Here is a 27,052-nt window from a genome sequence, read left to right on the forward strand (position 1 = left end):
AGTTGAAAAATAAACCCATATATCCATGGTCAACTGATTTTTAACAAAGATACTGAGACTATTGAATGGGGAAAGAATGGTCTCTTAAACAAATGGTTATGGGATAGCTGGATAATCACATTCCAAAGAATGAAGTTGGACTTTTACCTCATACTTTAGATTAAAAAAACAACTTAAAATACATCAAAGACCCTTAAATTATTTGAAGGAAACTTCATGACCTTGATTGGGTTAGGCAGTGATGTCTTTGATATGACACCAAAAGCAGAAGTGACAAAATAAAAAATGAACTAGACTTTATCATAATTAAAAACATTTGAGCTGCAAACAACCTTCAAGTATGTAGAATGACAACTCACAGAATGTGAGAAAATATTTGCAAATCATATATATAATAAGGATTTTGTATCTAGAATACACTTAAAATTCTTACAACTTAACAATAAAAAAAAGTAACCCAATTGAAAAATGTGCAGTTTGAATAGACATTTCTTGAAAGCTACAAATGGCCAATAAAGACATTAGTAAGTGTTCAACATTATTAGTCTTTAGGTTAATTCAAATCAAATCTACAGTGAGATACCACTTCACACCCACTAGGATGGCTGGCTGTCATAAAAAAAAATGGACAATAGCAAGTATTCACAAGGATATGGATGAATTAGAACTCTTATACAATGCTGATAGGAATCTAAAATTGTAGGGACAAAAAACAAATGACCATTAACTTAGGAATGTAAAATGTGGTCTATCCATACAATGGGATATTGTTTGACAATAAAAAGGGAGAAAGTACTGATGTAGACTACAACATGAATGAACCTTGAAAACATTATGCTAAGTTGAAGCCAGTCACAAAAGATCACATATTGCATATTCCACTTGTATGAAATATTTAGAGTAGGTACAGCTATAGAGACAGAACGTAAATTAATGCTTGCCAAAGCCCAGTTTTTAGGAAAAAAAATGAGGAGGAGTGACTGCTAAAGAGTACAGGGTTTCTTTTTAGGGTGATAAAAATGTTCTAAATTTGATTGTGGTAATGGATACACAATTCTGTGAACATACTAAAAGCTATTGAATTGCACTCTTTAAATAAGAATTGTGTGTAATGAGGTTTATAGCTCACTAAAAAGCTGTCATTTATAAAGAAGAATCAGAACTTCTGGGTCTTATAGTGGACTTGTCATGCATTTTAGTGACCAGAAAAGATTTTTTTTATGAATAATCAACATTCTGTTTTTCTATTCGGTAGAAGAAAAATATAGGGAACCTGAGGAATTAACTCAGGGGTCCCTCCAAACTTACACTTTTCAGAAAACTGATTGTTATCAGTGTTTTGCTTCTTTAAATAATATAGATTTTACATAGTAATTCCACAGTTAAAATATCCTCTTTCCAGTATAACTTTTCTATTAGGAGGTGCTTTTCACATGAGGTAGAAATTAGATTCATTCATTACCATTCACATATAAAATGCAAGTTACTCCCCAGGATAGCTTTAAAAGCTGGGTCTTAGCCTGCGTTTCTAGCCCTATCACCTACCATTCCCAGCTCTAGCCAGTTGTTTTTCATAACTCCTCTGTCTTTCCATGTGTTCCCTTAGTCTAGAATGCCCTACAAATCTCTTTTCTTCCTGGTAAAGTTCTACTTCTTCAAGGGACAGTTTAATTGTCACTTTCGTGGAGTTCTTCCTAACTCCCATAGATAGAACTAATTGCTCTTGTCTCTGTTTTAATAGTATTTGTTTTTACCTCTAGCACAACGGTTCTCAACCTGTGGGTCGCGACCCCTTTGGCATTCGAATGACCCTTTCACAGGGGTCGCCTAAGACCATCCTGCATATCAGATATTTACACTACGATTCATAACAGTAGCAACATTACAATTATGAAGTAGCAACGAAAATAATTTTATGGTTGGGTCACAACATGAGGAACTGTATTTAAAGGGCCAGAAGATTGAGAACCACTGCTCTAGCATATCATGTTATATTATAATGCATTTAGCAGTCTTAGTCAGCCAAGCCTTCAATAATAGAAACCAAGTGTTTATTTCTGTATCCACTGAATGTACAAAGTATATGCCTAGCCTATGGCAAGGTAGCAATCAATGTTTGATGGATGAATGGATGGTTGGATGGGTGGACAGACAGATAAATTGAGACAGCTTGCTGGTTGTGGTCTGAAAAGGAAGCATAAGATAACACTCCTCTCTTACTCAGCTTCTTGATTATCAGTAATAAGTAATTATGTTCTAAGTCCTTCTGGAATGTCTAGTATCATGGAAGAAGCATATATATCCCTTCCCTTAAGGATCTTATGTAATTGAAGAGATAAGACTCAGATGTATGCTGTAACTAGAAAACAACATAAAACAGCATATAATGAAGTAGTCAACAATTTAAAGCACATTGTAATTGCTATCACAGTTCAGTGAAAAAAGAATTATATCATGTTCCTACTCTCAGGTGTTAGGGCTATATGACATAGCATTTCAGGCAATGAGGCCTTAGAAGTGCAGCCCAAGAGCATTAGCAAAGTGGCAACAGGAGGCTAACAGTTACCAGCACCATGGTTGGCAAGCAGTGAATGGAATAAATACTTGCCAAGCCAAGGTAGTCAAGGGAACAGTGAGCTGCATTTTTAAAGAATGTATCTTTTTTCCATTTTTTCTTTATTGATTAAACTATTACATATGTGTTCTTATCCCTTCATTGCCCCCCACCCCCACTCATGCCCTCACCCCCTGGTGTCTGTGTCTATTGGTTAGGCTTATATGCATTCATACAAGTCCCTTGGTTGATCTCTTCCCTTTACCCCCACCCTCCCCTATCTTCCCTCTGAGGCTTGATGGTCTGATTGACGCTCCTCTGTCTCTGGATCTGTTTTTGTTCATCAGTTCATGTTGTTCATTATAATCCACAAATGAGTGAGATCAAGTGATATTTATCTTTCTCTGACTGGCATATCTTGCTTCGCATAATGCTCTCCAGTTTCAGTCATTCTGTTTCAAACTGTAAGAATTCCTTCGTTTTGATCACAGCGTAGTATTCCCACCAGCAGTGCACTAGGGTTCCTTTTTCTCCACATCCTTGCCAGCACTTGTTCTTTATTGATTTGTTGACGATAGCCATTTTGACAGGTGTAAGATGGTACTGCATTGTTGTTTTTATTTGCATCTTTCAGATGATAAGTTACTTTGAGCATGTTTTCATATGTCTCTTGGCCTTTCTTATGTCTTCTTTCGAAAAGTATCTATTTAGATCCGTTGCCCATTTTTTGATTGGGTTGTTTATCTTCCTTTTGTTAAATTGTAAGAGTTCCCTGTAAATGTTGGAGATTAAATTCTTATAAGTGATAACATTGGCAAATATGTTATTCCATGCAGTGGGCTTTCTTATTGTTTTGTTGATGGTTTCTTTTGCTGTACAGAAGCTTTTTATTTTGATGTAGTCCCATTTGTTTATTTTCTCTTTAGTTTCCATTGCCCTAGGACAGTGATGGTGAACCTTTTGAGCTCAGCGTGCCAACATTTTGAAAAACCCTAACTTAACTCTGGTGCCATGTCACATACAGAAATTTTTTGATATTTGCAACCATAGTAAAACAAAGACTAATATTTTTGATATTTATTTTATATATTTAAATGCCATTTAACAAAGAAAAATCAACCAAAAAAATGAGTACGTGTGTCATAGGTTCTCCATCACTGCCCTTGGAGCTGTATCAGAGAAGATATTGCTTTGTCATATGTCTGAGATTTTGCTGCCTGTGGATTACTCTAATATTTTTATGGTTTCCCATCTTATGTTTAAGTCCTCTATCCATTTTGAGTTTATTTTTGTGTATGGTGTAAGATGGTGGTCTAGTTTCATTTTTTTGCATGTATCTGTCCAATTTTCCCAACACCATTTATTGAAGAGACTGTATTGACACCATTGTATGTTCTTTTCTCTTTTGTCAAATATTGAGGATAATGGTTTGGGTCAATTTCTGGGTTCTCTATTCTATTCCATTGGTCTATATGTCTGTTCCTGTGCCAGTGCCAGGCAGTTTTGAGAACAGTGGCTTTCTAATACAGCTTGATATCTGGTATTGAGATCCCACCTACTTTGTTCTTCTGTCTCAGGATCGCTGCAGCTATTCGGGGTCTTTTTTTATTCCAGATGAATTTTTGGAGAGTTTGTTGTAGGTCTGTGCAATATGCCATTGGTATTTTAATAGGGAGTGCATTGAATCTATAGATTGCTTTGGATAGTATGGACATTTTAATGATGTTGATTCTACCAGTCCATGAACATGGTATGTTCTTCCATCTGTTTATGTCTTCCTTTATCTCTTTTTTCAGTGTCCTGTAGTTTTCCGAGTATAGGTCTTTTAACTCCTTAGTTAAGTTTATTCCTAGATATCTTAATCTTTTTGGTGCAATGGTAAAAATGATTGTTTTTTAGTATCTCTTTCTGTAAGTTCACTATTGGTGTATAGAAAAGCCATAGATTTCCTGGCATTAATTTTGTATCCTGCTACATTGCCGAATTCATTTATTAAGTCTAATAATTTTTTGATGGCGTCTTTAGCGTTTTCTATCATTTCATCTGCAAATAATGACAGTTTTATGTTTTCGTTTCCATTTGGATACCTTTTATTTCTTCTTCTTGTCTGATCGCTATGGCTACCATTTCCAGTACTATATCGAACAGGATGGGTGAAAGTGGGCATCCCTGTCTTGTTCCTGTTCTTAGGTGAAATGGTTTTAGTGTTTGCCCATTGAGTATGATGTTGGCTGTAGGTTTGTCATATAAGGCTTTTATTTTGTTGAGGTATGACCCCTCCATTCCCATTTTGCTGAGGGCTTTTATCAAGAAAGGGTGTTGGATTTTGTCAAATGCTTTTTCTGCATCAATTGATATGACTTTGTGATTTTTATCTCTCAATTTGCTTATGTGATTGTGGATTTGTTTATTGATTTGCGGATATAGTACCATCCTTGCATCCTGGGATACATCCTACTTGGTCATGGTGTATGATCTTTCTGATGTATTGCTGGATCCAATTCGCTAGAATTTTGTTGAGGATTTTGGCATCTGTGTTCATGCAGGATATTGGCCTGTAATTCTCTTTCATTGTGTTGTCTTTATCTGGTTTTGGTATTAGGTAATGCTGGCTTCATAAAATGAACTTGGAAGTGTTCCTCTTCAATTTTTTGGAATAATCTGAGGAGGATAGGTTTTAGCTCTTCTTTGAATGCTTCGTAGAACTCCCCTGTAAAGTTGTCCAGCCCCGGGCTTTTGTTTGCTGGAAGGTTTTTGATGACTGCTTCAATTTCTTCCATAGTAATTGGCCTATTGAGATTTTTAGATTCTTCTTGGTTGAGTTTTGGAAGGTTGTATTTTTCCAGGAATATGCCTATTTCATCTAGGTTTCCCATTTTGTTGGAATAGAGCTTTTCATAGTGTTTTTTAACAATCCTTTGTATTTCTGTGGGGTCTGTTGTTATTTCAACTCATTTCTGATTTTGTTTATTTGGGTTCTCTTTCTTTGCTTCTAAGTGAGCCTGGCTAGAGGTTCGTAATTCTTGTTTATCCTTTGAAAGAACAAGCTCTTGGTTTCATTCATCTTTTGTATTGTTTTTTTGGTCCCTTTGTCATTTATTTCTGCTCTAATCTTTATTATCTCCTTCCTTCTGCTCACTCTTGGCTTTGCTTGTTGCTCTCCTTCTAATTCTTTAAGTTGTAGACTTAGATGGTCTATTACCATTTTTTCTTGTTTTTGTTTTTGTTTTTTTGTTTGTTTGTTTTGTTTTTTTTTTCGGTAGGTCTGTAGAACTATGAACTACCCTCTCAGGACTGCTTTCACTGTGTCCCATACATTTTGGATTGTTGTGGTTTCATTGTCATTTGTTGCCATGATGCTTTTTATTTTTTCTTTGATCTCTTTGATAACCCAATCATTGTATAATAGTATGCTACTTAGCCTATTAAATTATTGTTTTTATTGTATTCGATTTCTAGTTTTATGGCATTTTGATCTGAGAAGATGCTTGTTATGATTTCTACCTTCTTTAATTTGAATAGACTTTGCCCATGCCCCAATATGTGGTCTATCTTTGAAAATGACCCATGTGCTCTTGAGAAGAGTGTATATTCGGTGGCTTTAGGGGGGAATGTTCTGAAGATGTCAATTAAGTCTATCTGATCTAGTGAGTCACTTAGGTTTGCAGTTTCTTTGCTGATTTTTTTTTTAGAGGATTTGTCCAGTGGTGTTAGGGGGGTATTAAAGTCCCCTACTATGACTGTATTGATGTCAATCTTTCCCTTGCTATCATCCAGAAGTTTTTTTTATATATTTGGGTGCTCCTGTTTTAGGTGTGTATATGTTTACCAGAGTTATGTCTTCTTGTTGAATTGCTCCCTTTAGTACTTATGAAGTGGCCTTCCTTGTCTCTTGTTATGGCCTTCACTTTGAGGTCTAATTTGTCAGATATAAGTATTGCTACCCCAGCTTTTTTTCATTTCCATTTGATTGAAAAAGCTTTTTCCACCCCTTCACTATCAGTCTGTGTGAGTCCTTTGTTCTGAGGTGGGTCTCCTTTAGACAGCAGATATATGGGTTATGTTCTCTTATCCACTCAGCTACCCTATGTCTTTTGATTGGGGCATTTAATCCACTTACATTTAAAGCTATTATTGATAGGTACTTGCTTGTCACCATTTTTATTCTTTATGCCTGTGTTTCTTCTTCCCTTTCTATGTCTTCTTTTTATAGCAGACCTTTTACCATTTCTTGCATTGCTGGTTTGGTGGTAATGAACTCCCTTAGTCCTTTTTTTGTCTGTGAAGCTCATGATTTCACCTTCAATTTTGATTGGTAGCCTTGCTGGGTACAGTATTCTTGGATTTGGACCCTTGTTTGTATGACTTTGTATGTTTCATTAACATTACCTTCTGGCGTGATGTGTTTCTGTTGAGAAATCAGTCGATAATTTGATGGGAGATCCTTTGTAGGTAACTTTCTATCTCTCTCTGGCAGCCTTTAAGATTCTTACTTTGTCATTGGTGTTTCCCAATTCAATTATAATGTATATGGGTGTCGATCTCTTGAGGTTAATCTTGTTTGGGACTGTGAACTTTTTGGACTTGTGTGAGTTTTTTCTTCTCAATACTAGGGAAGTTTTCTGTCATTATTTCTTCAAACAGGTTTTCTATTACTTTCTCAGTTTCCTCTTCTTCTGGCACCCCTATTAAGCAGATATTGTTTCATTTCATGTTGTCCCAAAGTTGTCTTAGGCTCTCCTCCTGTTTTTTAAGTATTTTTTTTTAGATGCTGTTATGCTTGGTATTTTTTTCTACCTTGTCTTCTAGCTCTGTAATGTGGTACTCTGCTTCTTCTAGTCTACTATTGATGCTTTCTTTTGAGTTCTTTATTGCAGTGATGTCATTTTTTTCTTTGTTCTTGTTCATTTCTTCTTGGTTCTTACACATATTGTTGAATTTCCATCTTTTTCTGCAACCTTTTGATTATTGCTCTGAATTCTTTCTCTGTCATATTGCTTGCCTCCATTTCATTTACTTCCTTTCTGGTGATTCCTCCTTTTCTTTTTTATGCGGGCTCTTTCTTTGTCTCTCCATGATCGCTCTCAGCATGTCTGGTTGTGTAGCTCTCTCCTGTATTGACTTAAAGGCACATAATACAACACAACCAGAAACAACGCATAGGGCACCATACACAATGTATTCACAATACTAATACCCCCAAATAAAGGTGACCACCAGAAAACGGAGAATTAGGGAATAGAAAAGAGTGCAAAAATGATATTAAGAAAAGGAAAACATATAAGAGAGAAAGGAATGAGAAGAAAAAAGAAGGGAAAATATATATGTATATAGGGAGAAAACTCCAATAAAACAACTACTAATCCAAAAAACTGTAAACAACAAACACCCAGAGATGAATGCAAATGACAAACAACAACTAATCCAAAAAATGCACAAAACAAACCTCCAAACAGCAAGCACCCAGATGAATCTGAGGAGGCAGAGCTTATTTTCATAAGGTAAGGTCAAGGAATTGACTGAATGGGGAAATAGCCACAATTCAGTATAGAGGAGGTAGAAAGAGAATGAATGTATAAAGAAGAAAAGTAAAATACTAAATACAAATATATATATATATGTATATATATATATGTATGTATAAAATATATATACAAACGAAAACATATATATATATACACACACATACATACATACATATACATATATAACATTTCCTTTCTTCTTTAATCTATGTATATATGTATTAATTTAATATTGGAAAAGGAGAATAGAGAGTAGATAGGCATGAGGTGGTGATTGAAATTATTTAAGCTATTAGTAGAAGAAGAGAACAAGTGAGGAGTGGAAAAATAGAAGCAAAAAAGGAACTAAAGGAAGAAAAAAACAACAAAAAAAGAAACAAACAAAAAAATCTAACTAACAATCAAACAAAGAACAACACAGAAAGAAAGAAAAAGGCAAAAAAAAATTGGATAGTGAAGAAAGAGAAGAGAGAAGTATGTATGGGCATGGAGCAGGGGAGAGAAAATTAGATATACGAGTAAGATCAATTTTTAACAGGAAGTAAAAAGAAAGGATAGAGAAAAACTAAAGCAGGGACAGGGTAAGAGAAACAGGACAAAATAGGGGAAAAGTGAGGAAGAGAATGTTGGCATAAAGGAAAAATTGAGATATAGCAAAAGAATGCTAAAGGGAGAAAATAAAAATAGAATGTAGAACACTAATCTCAAAGTAAAATCAAATAAAGAAAAAATAATAAAATAAAACTTAAAAAAGGGTAAAATAATTCTGTATAATAAAAGGGTAATATGTAAATTGACCCTAACAGCAGAACAACTGAGAATGACTGGTCACTACCACACACACTGACCACCACAGGGCAGATGCTCAATGCAGGAGCTGTCCCCTTGTGGTCAGTGCGCTCCCACAGGGGGAGCTCTGCTCAGCCACAAGCCAGGCTGAATGCTGCCAGCTCAGCGGTGGTGGCAGGAGCCTCTCCCGCCTCCTTAGCAGCACTAAGGATATCCAAGTGCAGGTTAGGTCTGCTCCCTACTGGTAAGTGGACATTCCCCAAGGGCTGCCAGACTGCCAGAAGGATGTCTGACTGCCAGCTTGGGCCCGATCCCCCAGGGAGCTGGCCTAAGCCAGCATGTGGACATCCTCCAGGGGGTCCCAGACTGCAAGAGGGCATAGGCTGGGCTGAGGGACCCCCCCGAGTGCACAAATTTTTGTGCACTGGGCCTCTAGTAGTAGTAATAATAGTTTAAAATCCTGTATAATAAAAAAGTAATACGCAAATTGACCCTCATGCCCTTGCATATCACAAAGTGGCTGTCCCCATGTTATCAAAAATGGCCACCCCCACATCATCACAAGATGGCCTACCCCACATCATCACAAGATGGCCACTTCTTGTCAACACAAGATGGCCATCACAAGATGGCCACCACAATATGGCCTCCTCCACATCATCACAAGATGGCCCCCCCACATTGTCACCAGATGGCCGGTAGGGGAGGGCTGTTGGAGGAAACCAGGCCTGCAGGGGAGTGCAGTTGGTGCCAAGCAGGCCAGCAGGGGTGGGCAGTTGGGGGCCATCAGGCCAGCAGGGGAACACAGTTGGGGTGGACCAGACCTACAGGAGAGGGCAGTTGAGGGCAACCAGCCCGGCAGGGGATGGCAGTTGGGGGCGACCAGGCTGGCAGGGGAGGGCAGCTGGGGGCCATCAGGCCAGCTAGGTAGGGCAGTTGGGGGAAAGATCAGGCCAGCAGGGGTGGGCAGTTGTGGGTGACTAGGCCAGCAGGGGAGGGCCATTGGGGGTGATCGGGCCTGCAGGGGAGAGCAGTTGGGGACCATCGGGCTGGCAGGGGAAGGCAGTTGGGGGAAATTGGGCTGGCAGGGGGTGGTAAGGAGGTGATCAGACTGGCAGGCGGAAGCAATTAGGTGGACTCAGGCAGGCAGGTAGGTGAGTGGTTAGGAGCCAGCAGTCCCGGATTGTGAGAGGGATGTCCAGCAGTTGGACATTCCCCGAGGGGTCCCAGATTGGAGAGGGTGCAGGCTGGGCTGAGGGACACTCCTCCAGTGCACGGATTTCGTGCACCGGGCCTCTAGTAAAAATATAAAAAACAAAGTAAAATCAAGTGAGAGAAAAAAATTAGTTTCTTAAATAAAAGATAAAAAAATTAAAAAGTGAGGTTGTGAAGGTCCTTCACTTCCTCTACTGTTCTGCTTGGCACATCTGTTTCCTTTCAGGTAGTCAGCACATAATTGAAGTTTCCAGCAATCTACTGCTCCTCTGAGTCATAAGCCACAACCCTGTTTTCAAGAAGGCAGGACCTCTCTGCTCTCTTTGGCTCTCAGCATGCCTTTATTTGTATTTGCACACAAGAGTAAGTTTCTGATACAACCCGTGGATGGCAGTGTTTCTGTATTAATATCCGAGGCTAAAAGGTGTCTCTACCCCGGCACTGCACATGACTTTTCCCCTGGCTCTGTGCGTTACTTTTCCCCTGGCTTCGTGTGCGTCTCTGCATGCTTCTCTGTGCATGACTCTACATGCATCTCTGTATGCGTCTTTCCCCCCTGGCTCTGTGCAGCCGGTACAGGACTTTAGACTGCCTTTCTGGGCCCAGTTCAACTGTGGGTTAATATCTAGAGTTCCCTTTTCCCCTCAGCCCTGTGGACACCCTTCCACATTTGAGGGTTATACTGACCCCAACAGCCACGGATTTTGTGGGGCATATTCTTCTTCTGAGACTCTAGTGCCTGCTGCGTGCATTTCTCCCTCTAGCCTGGCTCTGAGACCTTTCCGTCCATGGATTGCCTCACCAACTGTGTTTAATTTGCCAGTTCTGGGTAGGTGCTCTTTCATTCAGCTGTTTTTCTTATCTGCTCTGTGAGAAGTTGCAGGGCCTGTCTGCGTTTTCTGCACTGCTTTGTCTCCCCCTGAGTAGACCTCCCAGGTGCCTGTGGTTGGGGAGGCTGGAGTTGCAACATTCGTGTTTTCCTAGCTGAGGTAACTGGTCCCTGGGCTTAGGGGTTGTAGGGTCCCGGGAGGTATACGAGGTCTCCCCAGTTGAAGGTAAGGCTGAACTTCCGATCACAGCCGGTCTTCCCTTCAAGGTGGCACAGCCTCAATGGCAGAGCCGGCCACTCCTGGAGAGATTTCAGCTGCAGTAGAGGCTGCCCGGTCAGGGTTGGCCTGTCCGCCAGTCCCCAACAGTCCCTTGGAATATAGCTGTCCCTCACTCAAAAAAACAGACACTCCCTGCACATCCATGCATTCTCCTTTTATTCTCTCACTCATTATCATGCAGCCTACTGTCCTATTGGTAGCCCTCTTGGATCTCTTGATGGTGCTTTTTATTGCAACTATATCACTCTTTATTTCTTCTTGATTCCTATATAAGTAGTTGATTTTTTTTATCCATCTGGTTTATGTACTGTATGACCCTCATTCTGAATTCTTTTTATAACATATTGCATGTCTCCATTTCACTTAACAGCTTTCCTGACAATTCCTCCTTTTCTTTCCTTTGGCGGTTTCTTTGTCTACCCATTTTTGTTCTCACCAAAGGATCTAGGTGTGGAGTCATGCAGGGGCTGCTCCTTGGGTGGCAGTGGCTGCTTAGGTGGCGGCTGCTCCTCAGTTGGCAGCGGTTCCTCTGGTGGTTGCTGTTTGCAACAGTGGTGGCTACTCTGTCTGGTGGGGGGAAGCTGCTAGCGCAGCTGCTGCTCCTTGGACAGGGGGTGGGTTGCTCATGCAGCTGATGCTCCAAGGATGGGAGCGGGCTGCACATGGGGCTGCTGCTTCTGGGATGGGGATGAGCTGTGCATGAGGCTGCTTTTTCTTGGACAGGAGAGAGGCCACTCACACAGCTGCTGCTCCTCGAATTGGGGGTGGATGGGCTGTTCACGCAACTGCTGCTCCTCGGACGGGTAGGGGTTGTGTTTGGCTGCTGCTTCTTGGACGGGGCAGGCTGCTCGTGTGGCTGCTTTTCCTTGGACAGGGGTGGGCTGCTCACGCAGCTGCTGCTCCTCGGATGGGTGCAGGCTGTGCGGCTGCTGCTCCTTGGACAGGGGCGGGCTTTGTGGGGCTGCCACTCCTCAGTCATGGGCAGGCTGCTCGTGCACCTGCTACTCCTCAGGCGGGGGTGAGCTGCTCCTTGGACCAGGGGGGGCGGGTGGGTCACTCACACAGCTGCTGCTCCGTGGATGGGGCCACGCCACATGAGGCTGCCATTACTCAGCCAGGGGCGGGCTGCTCATGGGGCTGCTGCTCCTTGGATGGGAGCTGGCTGCTCACGTGTCTGCTCCTTGCATGGTCACACTGCCCTGGGCTAAAGCATTGGGCCGGTCAGAGGGGAGCATGCTTCAGAACTCACAGGAGCCTGCACCTGAGGTGGCTGGATCCTCGGTGACCGTGGGACCACAGCCGAGGTAGCAGGTCCCTGGCGGGGGTGGCTGTAGAGTCCCAGGTGTTATCTGAGGGCACCGTGGGTAGAGGTGAAGCTGGGCTCCCAGTCACAGAAGCTCTCACCTTCAAAAAGGCAAGGCCTCTGAGGAAGAGCCGGCCACTCCAGTACTGTTTGCAACAATAGCAGAGGCTGCCTAGTTAGCTGAGCCCAGTTAGCCTGCCCCCAAAGGTTCTGCAGGATCTAACTGTGCCTCAGTCATACACACACACACACACACACACACCCACATGACCACACACTCCCATTTTGCTGCCTCACTCACTCAACTTCTCTCCCTCACTGCCGCCTTCTTCCTGCCTCTGTAGTTGGGTCTGGAGTGTTATTGACCCATTGGTGGATGGAGTCTCCTCTCCAGGTGTCTGATTATGTGGCTCACTCTCTAGAACATTGGCCAAACATGATAAAATTCAGCTCGACAAGACACGACATAAAGGGAACAAAACATGAATGTACTCATGACGCCGATAACCCCAATATAAGTGACCACCAGAGAAAAGAGAGTTAGGGGAGAGAAAAGAGAGCTAAAATGATATCAAAGAGAGAAAAAATGGTATCAGAGAAAAGAAAAAGAAAAAGAAGGAAAAAAAAGATAAAAAATATATATATGGAGAAAATACCAGAGAACAAACAGATAAACCAAAACATATAAACATGAAATACCCAGTAAAGAGGGTGGGGGAAAAATCTTATATACAGAAAATAAGGTTAAGAATTGGATGAATATGGGGAGGACCTCAGTTCAGTATAGAGGAAGTAGAAAGGGGATGAGTGGGTAAGGAGAAAGAGAAGAAAAAAAGTGATAAAAAATTGAGAAAAAAATTAATTAAAAAAATAGGATAAAGTAAAAAAATTAGAATGATGAAAAATAATGTGAAAAGAAATAGAAAATAAAGAAACAAATGAAAAACGGAAAATAAGGAAAACAGAGATAACAAAATAATAAAATAAAATAAAAATGTGAAGTGCCATTTCTTTGGCTGGTTTAAGTTCCCACTCATCTGTACTGTGCTGCTTCTCAGTTTCCTGTTGCTGGAACTGAAGGCCTCTCTTTAGGCCAGTCCCTGCGGACTCCCAGGGACTATTCAGATTTTTTTGTATCCTTTGTGCCACTCAGGTTTTAGTCTGGGTGTGGCCATATTGGTTGCTTGGAGACTGCAGGGAGGGGCTATCTCTTCAGGAGAAAATGGCTGCCTAGGTTCAGCATGTCAGCACCATGAGTCCAGATTGATTCAGCGCCAATCTCGCAGCCACCCCTCCCAAGATTCCACAAGTCTGCACCTCTATCTGCATCTCAGCTACGGGTGAGTTTCTGTATTTGAAAGTTCCTATGAACTAGGTTCAGCAAACAAAAGCAAAGACCAAAAAGAGGAGAAAGTGCAGCACCACTGTGAGTGTCTTTCCCCTGGCACGGCACAGCTTGGGCAGCTGTCCAGGCTGCCCCCTCTGGGCTCAGTCTTTTGTGGCTGTGCACCCAGATCAAGAATTCCCTGCCACCAGCAGTCCTGCAGATCTCCCTTCCACAGTCAGACGCTGTGTCTGTCCCAAGGGATGCGGCCTCGGTGCTGTGTGGTTTCCTTCTGACCCTCTGGGCTCAGATGTCTCGCAGTTCTTTTTAGCCCAGATCCCTGATTTTACTGTTCTCCAGCCATCCTCTGCCCTTCCCAGCCGCGAATTGTCTCACCAACTGTGCCTACTTTGTCAGTTAGGGGTGAATGTTATTCAATTTAGTTGCTCATTCTATCTGCTCCAGGACAAGGCTCGGGACCTGTCTGCCTATTCTGCCGCCATTTTGTCTCTCCAGCACTTGTCGTTTGTTGATTTGTTGATGATAGCCATTCTGACTTGTGTGACATGGTACCTCATTGTCATTTTGATTTGCATCTCTCAGATGATAAGTTACTTTGAGCATGTTTTCATATGTCTCTTGGCCTTCCTTATGTCCTCTTTTGAAAAGTGTCTATTTAGGTCCGTTGCCCATTTTTTGATTGGGTTGTTTATCTTCCTTTTGTTAAGTTGTATGAGTTCCCTGTAAATGTTGGAGATTAAACCCTTATCGGTGATAACATTTTCCAATATGTTCTCCCATGCAGTGGGCTTTCTTGTTGTTTTGTTGATGGTTTATTTGCTGTGCAGAAGCTTTTTATTTTGATGTAGTCCCATTTGTTTATTTTCTCTTTTGTTTCCATTGCCCTAGGAGCTGTATCAGTGAAGATATTGCTTCATCATATGTCTGAGATTTTGCTGCCTGTGGATTCCTCTAATATTTTTATGGTTTCCCATCTTATGTTTAATTCCTTTATCCATTTTGAGTTTACTTTTGGGAATGGTATAAGTTGGTGGTCTAGTTTCAGTTTTTTTTTTTTTTTTTGCATGTATCCGTCCAATTTTCCCAACACCATTTATTGAAGAGACTGTCTTAACTTCATTATATGTTCTTGCCTCCTTTGTCAAATATATTTTTTTAAATTTTTAAATATATTTTATTGATTTTCCACAGAGAGGAAGGGAGAGAGACAGAGAGTCAGAAACATCGATGAGAGAGAAACATCGATTAGCCGCCTCCTGCACACCCCCCAACGGGGATGTGCCCGCAACCCAGGTACATGCCCTTGACCGGAATCGAACCTGGGACCCTTCAGTCCGCAGGCCGACGCTCTACCCACTGAGCCAAACCGGTCTCGGCTCCTTTGTCAAATATTAATTGAGTATAGTGGTTTGGGTTGATTTCTGGGTTCTCTATTCTATTCCATTGGTCTATATGTCTGGTTTTGTGCCAGTACCAGGTAGTTCTGAGAACAGTGGCTTTGCAGTACAGCTTGATATCTGGTATTGAGATCCCTCCTACTTTGTTCTTCTTTCTCAGGATTGCTGGAGCTATTTGGGGTCTTTTTTTATTCCAGATGAATTTTTCGAGAGTTCGTTCTAGGTCAGTGCAATTTGCCATTGGTATTTTAATGGGGAGTGCATTGAATCTATAGATGGCTTTGGGTAGTATGGACATGTTAATGATGTTGATCCTACCAATCCATGAGCACGGTGTTTTCTTCCATCTGTTTATGTCTTCCTTTATCTCTTTTTTCAGTGTCCTATAGTTTTCCAAGTAATGTATCTTTATTGTTGAAAGTATTACAGATGTACCCTTTTTGTTTCCCACTGACTTCCTCTCCTTGGAGTATTTTTAAAGCTTATGGGCTCTCTTCTAGTCAGTATGGTATCCCTTTATTTTTACTTCTTTTATGGAACTTTATACAAAATCTATTTATTCACAAATATTTATTGAGCACTGTATTAGTTTGCTATTGCTGTTAAAACATTACTGCAAATGTAGGAGTTTAAAACAACAGGAATTTATTCTCTTATGGTTTTGGATGCCAGAAGTCTAAAATGAGTCTTGCAGGGCTAAAATCGGGGTGTCAGCAGGGCTACATTCCCTCTCGAGGCTCTAAGGGAAAATCTGTTTCCTCTCATTTTCTAATGTCTGAAGCTATATTTCTTGCTGATGGCCCCATACTCCATCTTCAAAGCCAGCAGAATCTCTTATTCTCTCTCTGATTTTGCTTCTATTGCATGACTTTCTCTTTTGTATCAAACCTACTTATGCCTACCTCTTGTGAGGACACATAATTATAGTAGAAGCCTGGTGCGTGAAATCGTGCACTGGTGGGGTCTCTCGGCCTGTCCGGTGATCAGGGCCTATCGGGGCAGTCTTACCCAGTCCCCATCAGGGCCGATGGGGTTCGGTCATCTGGGGAGGGGCCACGGGAGGGCTCCAGGGTGTGTCCAGCCTGTCTCGCCCAGTTCTGATCAGCCACACCCCAGCAGCAAGCTAACCTACCGGTCAGAGCGTCTGCCCCCTGGTGGTCAGTGCACATCATAGCAGCTGGTTGAGCAGTCAAGTGAATGGTCGACAAATGGATCAAACACTTAGCATATTAGGCTTTCAGATAGATGATAGATAGATAGATGGATGGATAGATAGATAGATAGATAGATAGATAGATAGATAGATAGATAAAGGGCACACACAGATAACTCAGGATAATCTCCCTATATTAAGATCCTTAGTTTAATCAGGTCTGCAAAGTTTCATTTGCTACATGATATAACATTCACAGGTTCTGGGGATTAAGACATGGACATCTTTGAGGAGTCACTATTCAGGCTTCCATGAATACCTACTACATAGCAGGCACTATGCTAGGCACTTTATACATCTGCTACACTTACCGTATTCAGAGCTTCTCTCACCTACTACACTGTAAACTCCCACAAGAGAGAGAGAGAATCCATGTTGCTTTCTCTCTCATAATGCTTAGCAAGTGGCCTTGCTTATAGTGTATAATAGGTATCAGGTAAGTAATTAATGAATCACATGAGACACACCCTGCAACATAGTGTAATTTAAATTAACTTCATTTAAAAAATATTGATTCAGTGTGGGATAGGGTCTTCAATATCTGGATGGTCAGATACAATTGAGCAAACAGTTGTTGAGCCCCTACTATATGTCAGATACCTTGCTAGTTCTTAAAGATAAGAACTTCCCCTGAGGAAAAATTGTGAGCAGCCACGTATGCCCAGGCTGGGTCTGGTTGGTAAAGAAACTGTGCCCCAATCCACTGTCATCTCTGAGGGGTGACAGTTAATGGATGCCCCATTCAAATGGAACGCTGGGGGTCATCTAGCACCATCACCACCGTCACCCCACTTTAACCTCCCTAACTTCTGTGGAAATCTCCCCGCTTATATCACTGCCTAGCATTCCCCATCTTCTGATTGTATACCTCTTAGCACAGGGGCCTCATGTTCCTCAGCAGGAACCCATTGGATCCTCAAACCATTTTCAAAGTTAACAAAAGTGTTAGCTTCCATTGAGCTAAAACAGTGCCACTGCTCTTCCCAGCTCTTCTGCTTCCTGCAGCTACATAGAACAGTCTACTTTCTCATTCCAGATCAGCCGTTCAGATATTTCTAGAGACTTCACTAAGCCTTCTTTTTCATCCACTTATTCATTCAGCAAATGCTTTCTGAACATCTCTTGTATACCTGCCACTGTGCTAGGAACTGGAGATTCAGAGATGAGTAAAACAAAATTTCTTCTTCAAGGAGATCCAAGTCTAGCAGGGAATCAACCATGTGTTTAGGATATTGTGGCAAGTATTGTAGGAGAAGGAGATACAGTGTGCTGGGAGCTGGGGGTGGAGACCAACCAGCTATACCTAGGACTGTTAGGAGATCAGGAAGGTAGTGTTTGAGCTTGGTTTCATTCATTCATTCATTAATTCATTCATTCATTTATTGAGTACTCACTGTATCTCATGTACTCTGCTAGGTGCTAAGGATACAGTGGCGACCTAGAAATTTATCATGCAGAATATGCCAGGGAAAGGGATCAGTATTTGCATAGTTAAGAAGGCATTCATTTATTTAAATATTAGTTTTGGTTGTTGAGTTTTTACTGTGTTCCAGGCAAAGATGCTAGGCACTGATGATACAGAAATTAACCACACTGACACCATCCCTCACTTCTAGAACCTTATGGTAAACTGAGAGATACTGACAAGTAACTAGTATTCTGGCATAATGTGCTTAATGGCTGTAATAAGCACAGGGTACTAGGGAAGCACATAAATAAAAAGACTAAGCTCAGCAGTGGTGTGGGGAGGTACTATGTTGAGAGCAAGATTTTTTTTTTAAGTATTGAGGCTGTCGTGATGTTTGAGCTGAGTCTTCAGAGACAAAACAAGTATAAGCCTGGCATATGCAGTGGAGAACGATAAGGAAAAGGGACCTCAACATGCAAAGCAGAAAGGCTTGAGAGAATAAGATTTGTGATGAGTTGTCAAGAGTACAGTATGGCTGAGGCAGGAAATTTGTATGGGTCAGTGGCAGGAGATGGGGCTAGAAATTTAGATGAGACAGTATTCTTAAGGACCTTGTATACTGTACTAAAGTATTTGTGGATGTTATCCTGAAGGCAGTAAAGATCATTAAGCAGGGAAGAGACACAATCAGATTTTTCTTTGACAAAAAAACTCTGGCCTCAGGTTGGAGGATTAAATCCAGGAATTGAGACTAGGGTCAGGAGGACTGGTTAGAAGGCTGGTGCAGTCAGCTGCGGGGGGGGGGGGGGGGGGAGGCGGGGTGGTGGTGATAATGAGGACAGTGGCAGAGGAAACAGGTAGGAGAGGCCAGAGAGAAGACTGATGAAGTATAATTCTTAGGAAAAGGAAAACAGAATACTTAAAACTGACACTGAGGTTTCCAGTTTTAAAAATTATGGTAGGAATACAGAAGGAAGAGTAATTTTCAGGGGTGATTATTAGTTCCCTGTTCGTCATGGTGCCTTTGAGGTACCTGTGAGGCAGAAAGATGCCTGGTAAGGAGTTAGTTACAAGAGTCTGGAGTGCAGTAGAGTAGTCTGGGTATGAACAAGAATGGCATGTGGAAGTAACAGTCCTTAAGTCAACAAATATTTATTCAGTGCCTCTATGTGCTATACACTGGAGTAGGTTCCTGAGGTTCCTGGGATTCCAGAGATGAATAAGACAGTCTCTGCCCTCCAAGAGCCCCACCTCATTGAGTAAACAGATGTAGAAACAAATAATGAAAAGGCAAAGTGTAAACACAGTGATAGAAGGTTTGCACATGATGTTCTGATGGGAGCATTGATGATAAGCACCTAACCTAAAGGAGAAAAGGAAAAGCCTCCTAGATTAAGTGCTATCTCAGCTCAATCTTGAAGTTAACCATGTGAAAAAGAAAAGAAAGCAAAGTCAGGGAGGCAGGAAAAAACATGGTGTGTGCATTTCAGTATTGATAGAATACAAAATCCAAGATCTGGCCCGTTTGAAATGAATAAAACTAAAAAAAAAAAAAAAAAAAGACCGTACCCTTTTTTGTAATGATGTTTACTTTGAATTTATATTAGTTCACACAAACACTCCATCCATGCTTTTGTTCTGGCCCTCCGGTCCAGTTTAAGAACCCATTGTGGCCCTCGAGTCAAAAAGTTTGTCCACCCCTGAACTAGACTATGGGTCATGAAGGCCCTTATGTGCTTGTGTAGATAGTTTAGACTGTAAATAATGGGAAACCAGTGAAGATTTTAAGAATGACGTGATCAGAGCTGCATATAATTGGATCACTCTGATGGTTGTGTTTCTCTCCTAGAATACAAGCTCCATGAGGACAAGGTCTTTTGTCAAGTACGTAGAACAGAGAGCATCTAGTAGGCACTCAAGACACTAGTTGAATGAGAAAATTAACATAGGGGATTGACGTGAGGAGCCAAGACTAAAGGGGAGGTGGGGTGGGGAGGTTGTGACAATCATCCAGAGTGTAAGTGATGAAGACCTGGCCTGACATTGGCAGTGGGAGGTGCAAAAAAGGTACTGGATTCAAGAATTATGCACCAAGCTTTGGTCTAGGAGATGGTGATACCTGCAATGATTTTATCCTCCTTTCAATTTAACATAACTGACAGTCTGCTATGTCCTGGATACTGTTAAATGCCAGGAATGCAAAGATAAATAAGATGTGCCCTGCTGTTAACCTCTTAGTTTACTGGGGTAGACAAATCAATCTATGAAAACATACATATGGCATAATTTATGTATTAGTTCTATGATAGAGTTCTGAACTGGTGGGTGCACCATATAGAAATAGCTATTCCACATGGGGAAAGATTTCTTGGTAATGACATTTGAGCTGGTTTTCAGACATGGAAAAGGGGGTTGTATAGCAGATGGGGCATTCTCCACATCCTGGTGATTCTACCTCCTAAATAGTTCTTCACTCCAACCCTTTATTTGCACTTCCTACTTCCTATCTCAGGCCAGGCCTTCATAAAGGTCTGTGTTGGGGCAATGGGCACACGGTACAGTATGCAGATGATATTTTATTGAGTTGTACACTTGAAACCTGTATGGTTTTGCAAACCAGTGTCATCCCAATAAGTTCAAATAATAAAAAAGAAAGGTTCTAAAGCCCCCACCTAGGCTTAATGGGACCAAATAATACAATCAATTAGCAATGTCTGCCATGGATGTAAAAGTAAGGAATGGCAGTATGCATGTCACATCCCTGGGCTTACCACAGGGTATGAGTGACAATGGCAAGAACGGGTACCTTAAAATCCAGTTTTGAGAATATTAAGATTGAAGTATATATGGTCTGGAGGTGTCTAGTTGACAAGTAAATGGAGAGTTCAGAAGATAGATTAGTGATAAGGGTGTAGATTATTGGAGTTATCTGTATATAGATCAAAAGTAGGTAAACTTTTTCTATAATGGTCCAGATTAGATTTTGCAGGCCATAAGGTCTCTGTCATACTTATTCAACTTTGCTGTTATAGCTTCAGACATGCCATAAACAGTATTTAAATGAATGGGTATGTCTGTGTTCCAGTAAAACTTTATTAACAAAAACACATCAGGCTGGTTTTGGCCTGTGGATCATAGTTTAGCAACACCTAATATAGGTGCTATATAGTATACAGTTATGGGATGTAATATAGTAAAGTTGGCACCAGAAAGGCTTAAGTTTCAGTCCCAGCTCTGTACATACTAACTTTGTGATTTTTAACAAGCATTTAAACTTTCCTTACTGATTCCTCCTCCATAAAATGGAGCTTCTAGTACCTAGTTTACATGCTTCCTTTGAGGATAACTGAACTATTCCATATAAGCATTAATTATAGTACTTGCACACAGTAAATTCTCAATAAATTTTTGCAATTATTAACATCAGTATTGCTATTGGGATTATTTGTATTGTTAGATATTTTAATTAAAATCATAAGAATGGGTGAGATTAAAGGGGCAAATAGAGGGGAAGAAACTGGCAACATTGTAGGGAGGAGACCCAGAAAGAAGTAGTGGACAGGAATCTAAGGAATGAGGCTGTTTTAAGAAAAATGTGAGAGGCCCTGGCCAGTGTTTCTCAGTGGTTAAAGCATTGCCTCATGAACTGAAGGGTCTCTGGTTCTATTCCCAGTAAAGGGCATGTACCTGATGTACCTGGGTTGCAGGTTTGATCCCTGGCCCTGGTCGGGGCAGGTGCGGGAGGCAACCAATGGCAACCAATCAATGTGTCTCTCTCATATTGATGTCTCTCTCTCTCTCTCTCTCTCTCTCTCTCTCTCTCTCTCTCTCTCTCTCTCTCTTTCTCTCTCTCTCTCTCTCTTTCTCTCTCCTTTCCTCTCCCACTCCCTTCTACTCTCTCTAAAAAAATTCAATGGGAAAAATATTCTCAGGTGAGGATTAATGGCAACAACAACAACAAAAAGGTGAGAGGCAGTCTTACACATTAGAAAAATGGGCAAAGAACATGAAAAGGCATTTAGCAAAAGATATATAAATGGATAATAAACATAAAATATGTTCATTTTCACTGATAAAGAAATGAAAAAAAAATGTGTTTTTGTTGTTTATCTATTGGAAAATATTTAAAAGAGTGACCGTGTTACCAAGGCTGTGGGGAAACAGGAACTCTTGTGTATTTCCTGGGGGGAATGTAAAGTTTTTGGACTTTCCAGAGGACAGTTTAACAATATGTATCAAAATTAAAAATAAGTGTAGTCTATGATACAGCCATCTTCTAGGAATTTACTCCAAAGGATATGGGAAATTATACAAATATATTTTTAAAATATAGTTCCCAGCATCATGATAGCAAAAACAACCTAAAATATTCAACAGTAGAAGAACTATTGTGTCAGATACACACAATGTAATACTATATAGTCATTAAAATTATGCCATAGATCTATACTTACTGACCTGGAAAGATGTCCATGACATACTGTATAAGGTTATAAAATAGCAGTGTAACATTTTCTCCATTAAGTATAACCTTGCTTTGTAGCAAACAATGTTTTTGTTTTTTTCACAGTAGTGAGATTTCAGGTCATTGCACTTTTTGTTAAATTTGAATAGTTGAATATATTTTACTGAGCATGTGTCATTTTTAGAAACAGTAACAGGTAGAATGCTGGTAAACTAGACTTCTGAAGAAAAAAAATTAAGCCCTACATTTGTAGCCTTTGCTAGTTTTGATCATATAAATATTCCCAAGGGATTGCAAAATTCATGAATATTTAATAACTGGATGTCAGTAGCTGGCTTTGACACACTACCAGCAATAACTCTATTTAAAACAAAAGACAGAATCGGAGTATATTAACCAGTGTCAGGTGCTGATCAAGTGAGATGAAAATTAAAAATTACTTGTCAGTGGTGAACCTGGTAAAAGAAGTTTCAGTGGAACAGACAGTTTAGAGTAAATGGAACAAAAGGAAGAGAGAGCAAGCAATTTTGTAGAAAATGGAAGGAAATAAATAGTTACTGAGGGAGATATAAGTCAAGGAAAGTTTAATTTATGGGGAATATGAAGAAATACCATGATCCTGGATGTGCATTGTTTATCCCTGCTTGGTATAAGAAGGGAAGAAAGCCTAGCATGGGAGGGCAAGTGGTTATTAATGACAATGAAGTTGAGTATGTTGAGGACTAAGAAAGGTCTTTTGGATTTGTCAATCACATGGTTACTGGTATATTTTCAATGGTGTAAACAGAGCACACTGATGAGGAAATGAATGATGAGAAAATAAAGGCAGTAGAGGAAGAGACATGGGTTGAGGGTGAGGGAGAGAGAGAAACGGAGTTATAGATGAAGCCTAGTAAAATATGGATAATTTTATGCCTAGCCAGAGTGGCTCAGTGGTTGAGCGTCGAACTATGAACCAGGAGGTCATGGCTCCATTCCTGGTCAGGTTACCGACTCAATCCCCAGTAAGGACATACAGGAGGCAGCCAATCAGTGATTCTCATCATTGATGTTTCTATCTCTCTTCCTCTCTGAAATCAATAAAAAAATATATTTTTAAAATTTTGGATAATTTTGAAAGCACTTCTTTTTAATGCCTAAAGTATCCCAAATTTAGCTAGTGAGAGCCCTTTCAAGTCATCTCCTATGTGTTTTTTGCATGACCCTGTCACTTCTTTACTGCATCTTTGCTTTCTGATGAACAAGGCTTCCTCAGTTCACATTGAACTTTCCCTGCTCCATCCCTAAAATCAGCCATTTCTCTCAGGAGCCCTGGTTCTTATTAGAAGGAAATGGTATTTCAGTATCACAGTCTAGGTACTAGGTGTGCTCATTGTTACTGATATGCAGTGCTTTTAAGCCTTTTCTGTAGACTGAGCTAGAAAAATATGTATTTTTTTAGAAATTGTAAAAATATTAATGGAAGTGGATTATGGCAATAAAATTAATAATCCATTAGTCCATGGTGATATTCTGAAGAGAGGGGGGGGGGGAAGGGAGAAAGATCTTCTTTCTAGCAGAATATAAGCTAATAAATGTAGAAGGAAGATAGACTTGAAAGTCATTATTTTGCAGCCCCCAGTATAATAATTGATTTTGGCAAAGATCATCAAATGTATGCTAAAACCATCAACTAAAAAGTACTTGGGAAGCAGGATATTCACAGTTTCAGATTATCACCCCATATATTTCTTGTTAATTACACAGCGGAAAATATACATTTACAATAGGAAAATCTGGCAGTCATTAGGTTAAACAAGTGAGTAAACCCAGCATTGTCAATACCAGGTCAACTTGACATTGTGCCTCCTGATGTGATTTACTAAGAAGTACAGAGCATCTATGAAATATTCTTGCTAAATGAGGTGTGACCTAGCAAGCCCTGTGGAAACCAGTATGGAGTTTCCTCAAAAATTTAAAAATAGAATTGCCTAATGACCCAGCCATTCCACTTCTGGGAATATATCTGAAGAAACCTGAAACACCATTCAGAAAGAATACGTGCACCCCTGTGTTCATTGCAGCGTTACTTACAATTACAATAGCTAAGGTTTGGAAGCAGCCCAGCAGCCCAACTTATCAGTTGATAAGTGGATAAAAAAAAGCTGTGGTACATTCACACAGTGGAATGCTACTTAGCCGTAAAAAAAAAGTAAATCTTACCTTTTCCATGGACATAGACAATAGTGTGGGGAAGCCCTGGGGTGGAGCAGGGGCTGGGTGGAGGGGTGCAAAGGGGCAAGGAAATGGAGGGGCATCTGTAATACTGTCAACAATAAAAAAGTACATTTACACAATGGAATACCACACAGCTGTGAAAAGGAAGGAACTTTTACTCTTTGCAACAGCATGGATGGACCTGGAGATTATTATGCTAAATGAAATAAGCCAGTCAGAGAAAGATAAATACCATATGATCTCACTATCATGTGGAATCTAATGAATAAAATAAGCAAACAAACAATATTTAAAAAATGTTTAATCTGAGTCTAAATATGAAGAAACAATTAGACAAACCTAAACTGTGGAACACCCAACAAGTCAACTGGCCTGCATTATAAAAAGCCATTACCCTGTCCTGGCCAGTGTGTATCAGTGGTTAGAGTATCGGCCGGAGCACTGAAGGGTTGCAGGTTAAATTCCAGGTCAAGGGCATGTACCTGGGTTGCAGGTCCATCACCAGCCCAGTCCAGCGAGTGTGGGAAGCAACCAGTTGATGTGTCTCTCTCACATCTCTCTTTCTCTCTCTCTCTCTCTCTCTCTCTCTCTCTCTCTCTCTCTCTCTCTCCCCCCCCTCTCCCCCTCCCCCCTCCTCCCTTCCTCCCCCTCCCTCCCTCCCTCCCCCTTTTCACTCTCTCTAAAAATGAATGGGAAAAATATCCTTAGGTGAGGATTAACAACCAACCAAACAAAAAAAAAGCCATTATCCTGAAAAACGGAAGAAGGTAGAGGAACAATTTCTAGGTTGAAATAGAACAATGAGCTCTAACAATCAAATGCAATGAGTCAACCATGAATGGATTTTGAATTGTGGGGTAAATCATAAATAGGTATAAAAGATATTTTTGGAATAATTTGGCAAATTTGAATGTAGAATTATATGATACTGGATTAATTTGTAGCTTACTTTCAATTGGCTCATCAAAAAGTGAGCTAGAGAGAATATAAATGTGGGAAATTATAAAATATATTTTATTGATTTTTTACAGAGAGGAAGGGAGAGAGAAAGAGAGTTAGAAACATCAGTGAGAAATGAGAGAGAAACATTGATCAGTTGCCTCCTGCACATCCCCCACTGGGGAAGTGCCTGCAACCCAGGTACATTCCCTTGACTGGAATCGAACCTGGGACCTTTCAGTCCGCAGGCCGACGCTCTATCCGCTGAGCCAAACCGGCTTTGGCTAAATGTGGGAAATTAATAATAATTTATGAATCTTGGTAAAAGATATGTCAACTTTGTAGGTTTGAACGTTTAAAAATAAAGCGTTAGGAAAACACTTCTTTTTAAAGCCTTTGAAAATGTATGGTGAGGTTCAATTAGTGGCGCTGGGACAATTGAATATGTACATACAAAAAGATGAATATGAACCCTTACCTCTTACCATACACAAAAATTATCTCAAAGTGGATAAGAGACCTAAATATAAGAGCTAAAACTATAAAACTTAGAGAAGAAAAATCTTTCTTCGAGACCTTGGTAAGGCAATAATTTCTTAGATGGAACAACAAAGCATGATGCATAAACCAAAAAAAAAAAAAAGTCGATAAACAGGACTTCAAAATAAAAAAGTTGTACTTCAGAAGACACAGTTATCAAAATGAAAAGGTAGCTTTTAAACTGGTAGAAAATATTTGCAAATTACGTATCTGATAAAGGCCTTGTATCCAGAATATGCAAATAACTCTGTTTATTTTATTGTTGAGAGTATTACAGATGTCCCCTTTTCCCCTTATGCCTCTCAACATGGTCCCGCCCCACCCAGGCCTTCACCGCACTATTCTCTATGTCCATGGGCTATGCATATATTCATATAAGTTCTTTGGTTAATCTCTTCCCACCCCCATTCCCCACTTCCCACCCCCATTTCCCTCTGATAATCATCAGTTTGATGCATGCTTCCATGTCTCTGGACCTATTTGTTTATCAGTTTATTTTGTTCATTAGAATCCACATATAAGTGAGATCATGTAATATTTGTCTTTCTCTGACTGGCTCATTTCACTTAGCATAATACTCTCCAGGTCCATCCATGCCATCTCAAAGGGTAAGAGATCCTTCTATTGTACAGCTGAATAGTATTCCTTTGTGTAAATGTATCAGCTTTTTTATCTACTCATCTACTGATGAGCACTTGGGCTGTTTCCATATCTTAGCTATTGTAGATTACATTGCTACGAACATAGGGGTGCATGTGTTCTTTCTTAATGGTTTTTTTTTTGATTCTTAAGAACTCTTACAATTCAATAATAAGACAGCCCAATTTAAAAATGTACAAGATATTTGAATATACATTTCATCAAAGAAAATGTATGAATAATTAATAAATACATGAGAGGATGCTCAATATCATTATTCATTAGGGAATTTCAAATTAGAAGCACAAGATACCACTACACACCCACTAGAATGAGTGTAATAAAATAGACAGACAGTAAATGTTAGCAAGGGTGTTGAGAAACAGGACCCCTC

General features: G+C 40.3%; 1 protein-coding gene across 8 annotated transcripts in view; it reads left to right on the forward strand.

Annotated features, from left to right (window-relative positions):
- The window catches only part of HDAC8 (histone deacetylase 8), a 410,969-nt gene that overhangs the window by 73,855 nt on the left and 310,062 nt on the right, over positions 1 to 27,052 (forward strand). The window contains exon 5 of one of the 8 annotated variants that reach the window (XM_059680417.1): positions 14,729 to 14,910. The exons of the other annotated variants lie outside the window; for them this stretch is intronic. Coding sequence (XP_059536400.1) covers positions 14,729 to 14,768 — 40 coding nt within the window. The 3' untranslated portion in view covers positions 14,769 to 14,910. Of the gene's footprint in view, positions 1 to 14,728; positions 14,911 to 27,052 lie in introns of those variants that run through there. 8 annotated transcript variants of the gene reach the window in all.

This window comes from Myotis daubentonii, chromosome X (genome assembly GCF_963259705.1).
Source record: "Myotis daubentonii chromosome X, mMyoDau2.1, whole genome shotgun sequence".
In the NCBI taxonomy this organism is placed as follows: Eukaryota; Metazoa; Chordata; class Mammalia; order Chiroptera; family Vespertilionidae; genus Myotis; species Myotis daubentonii.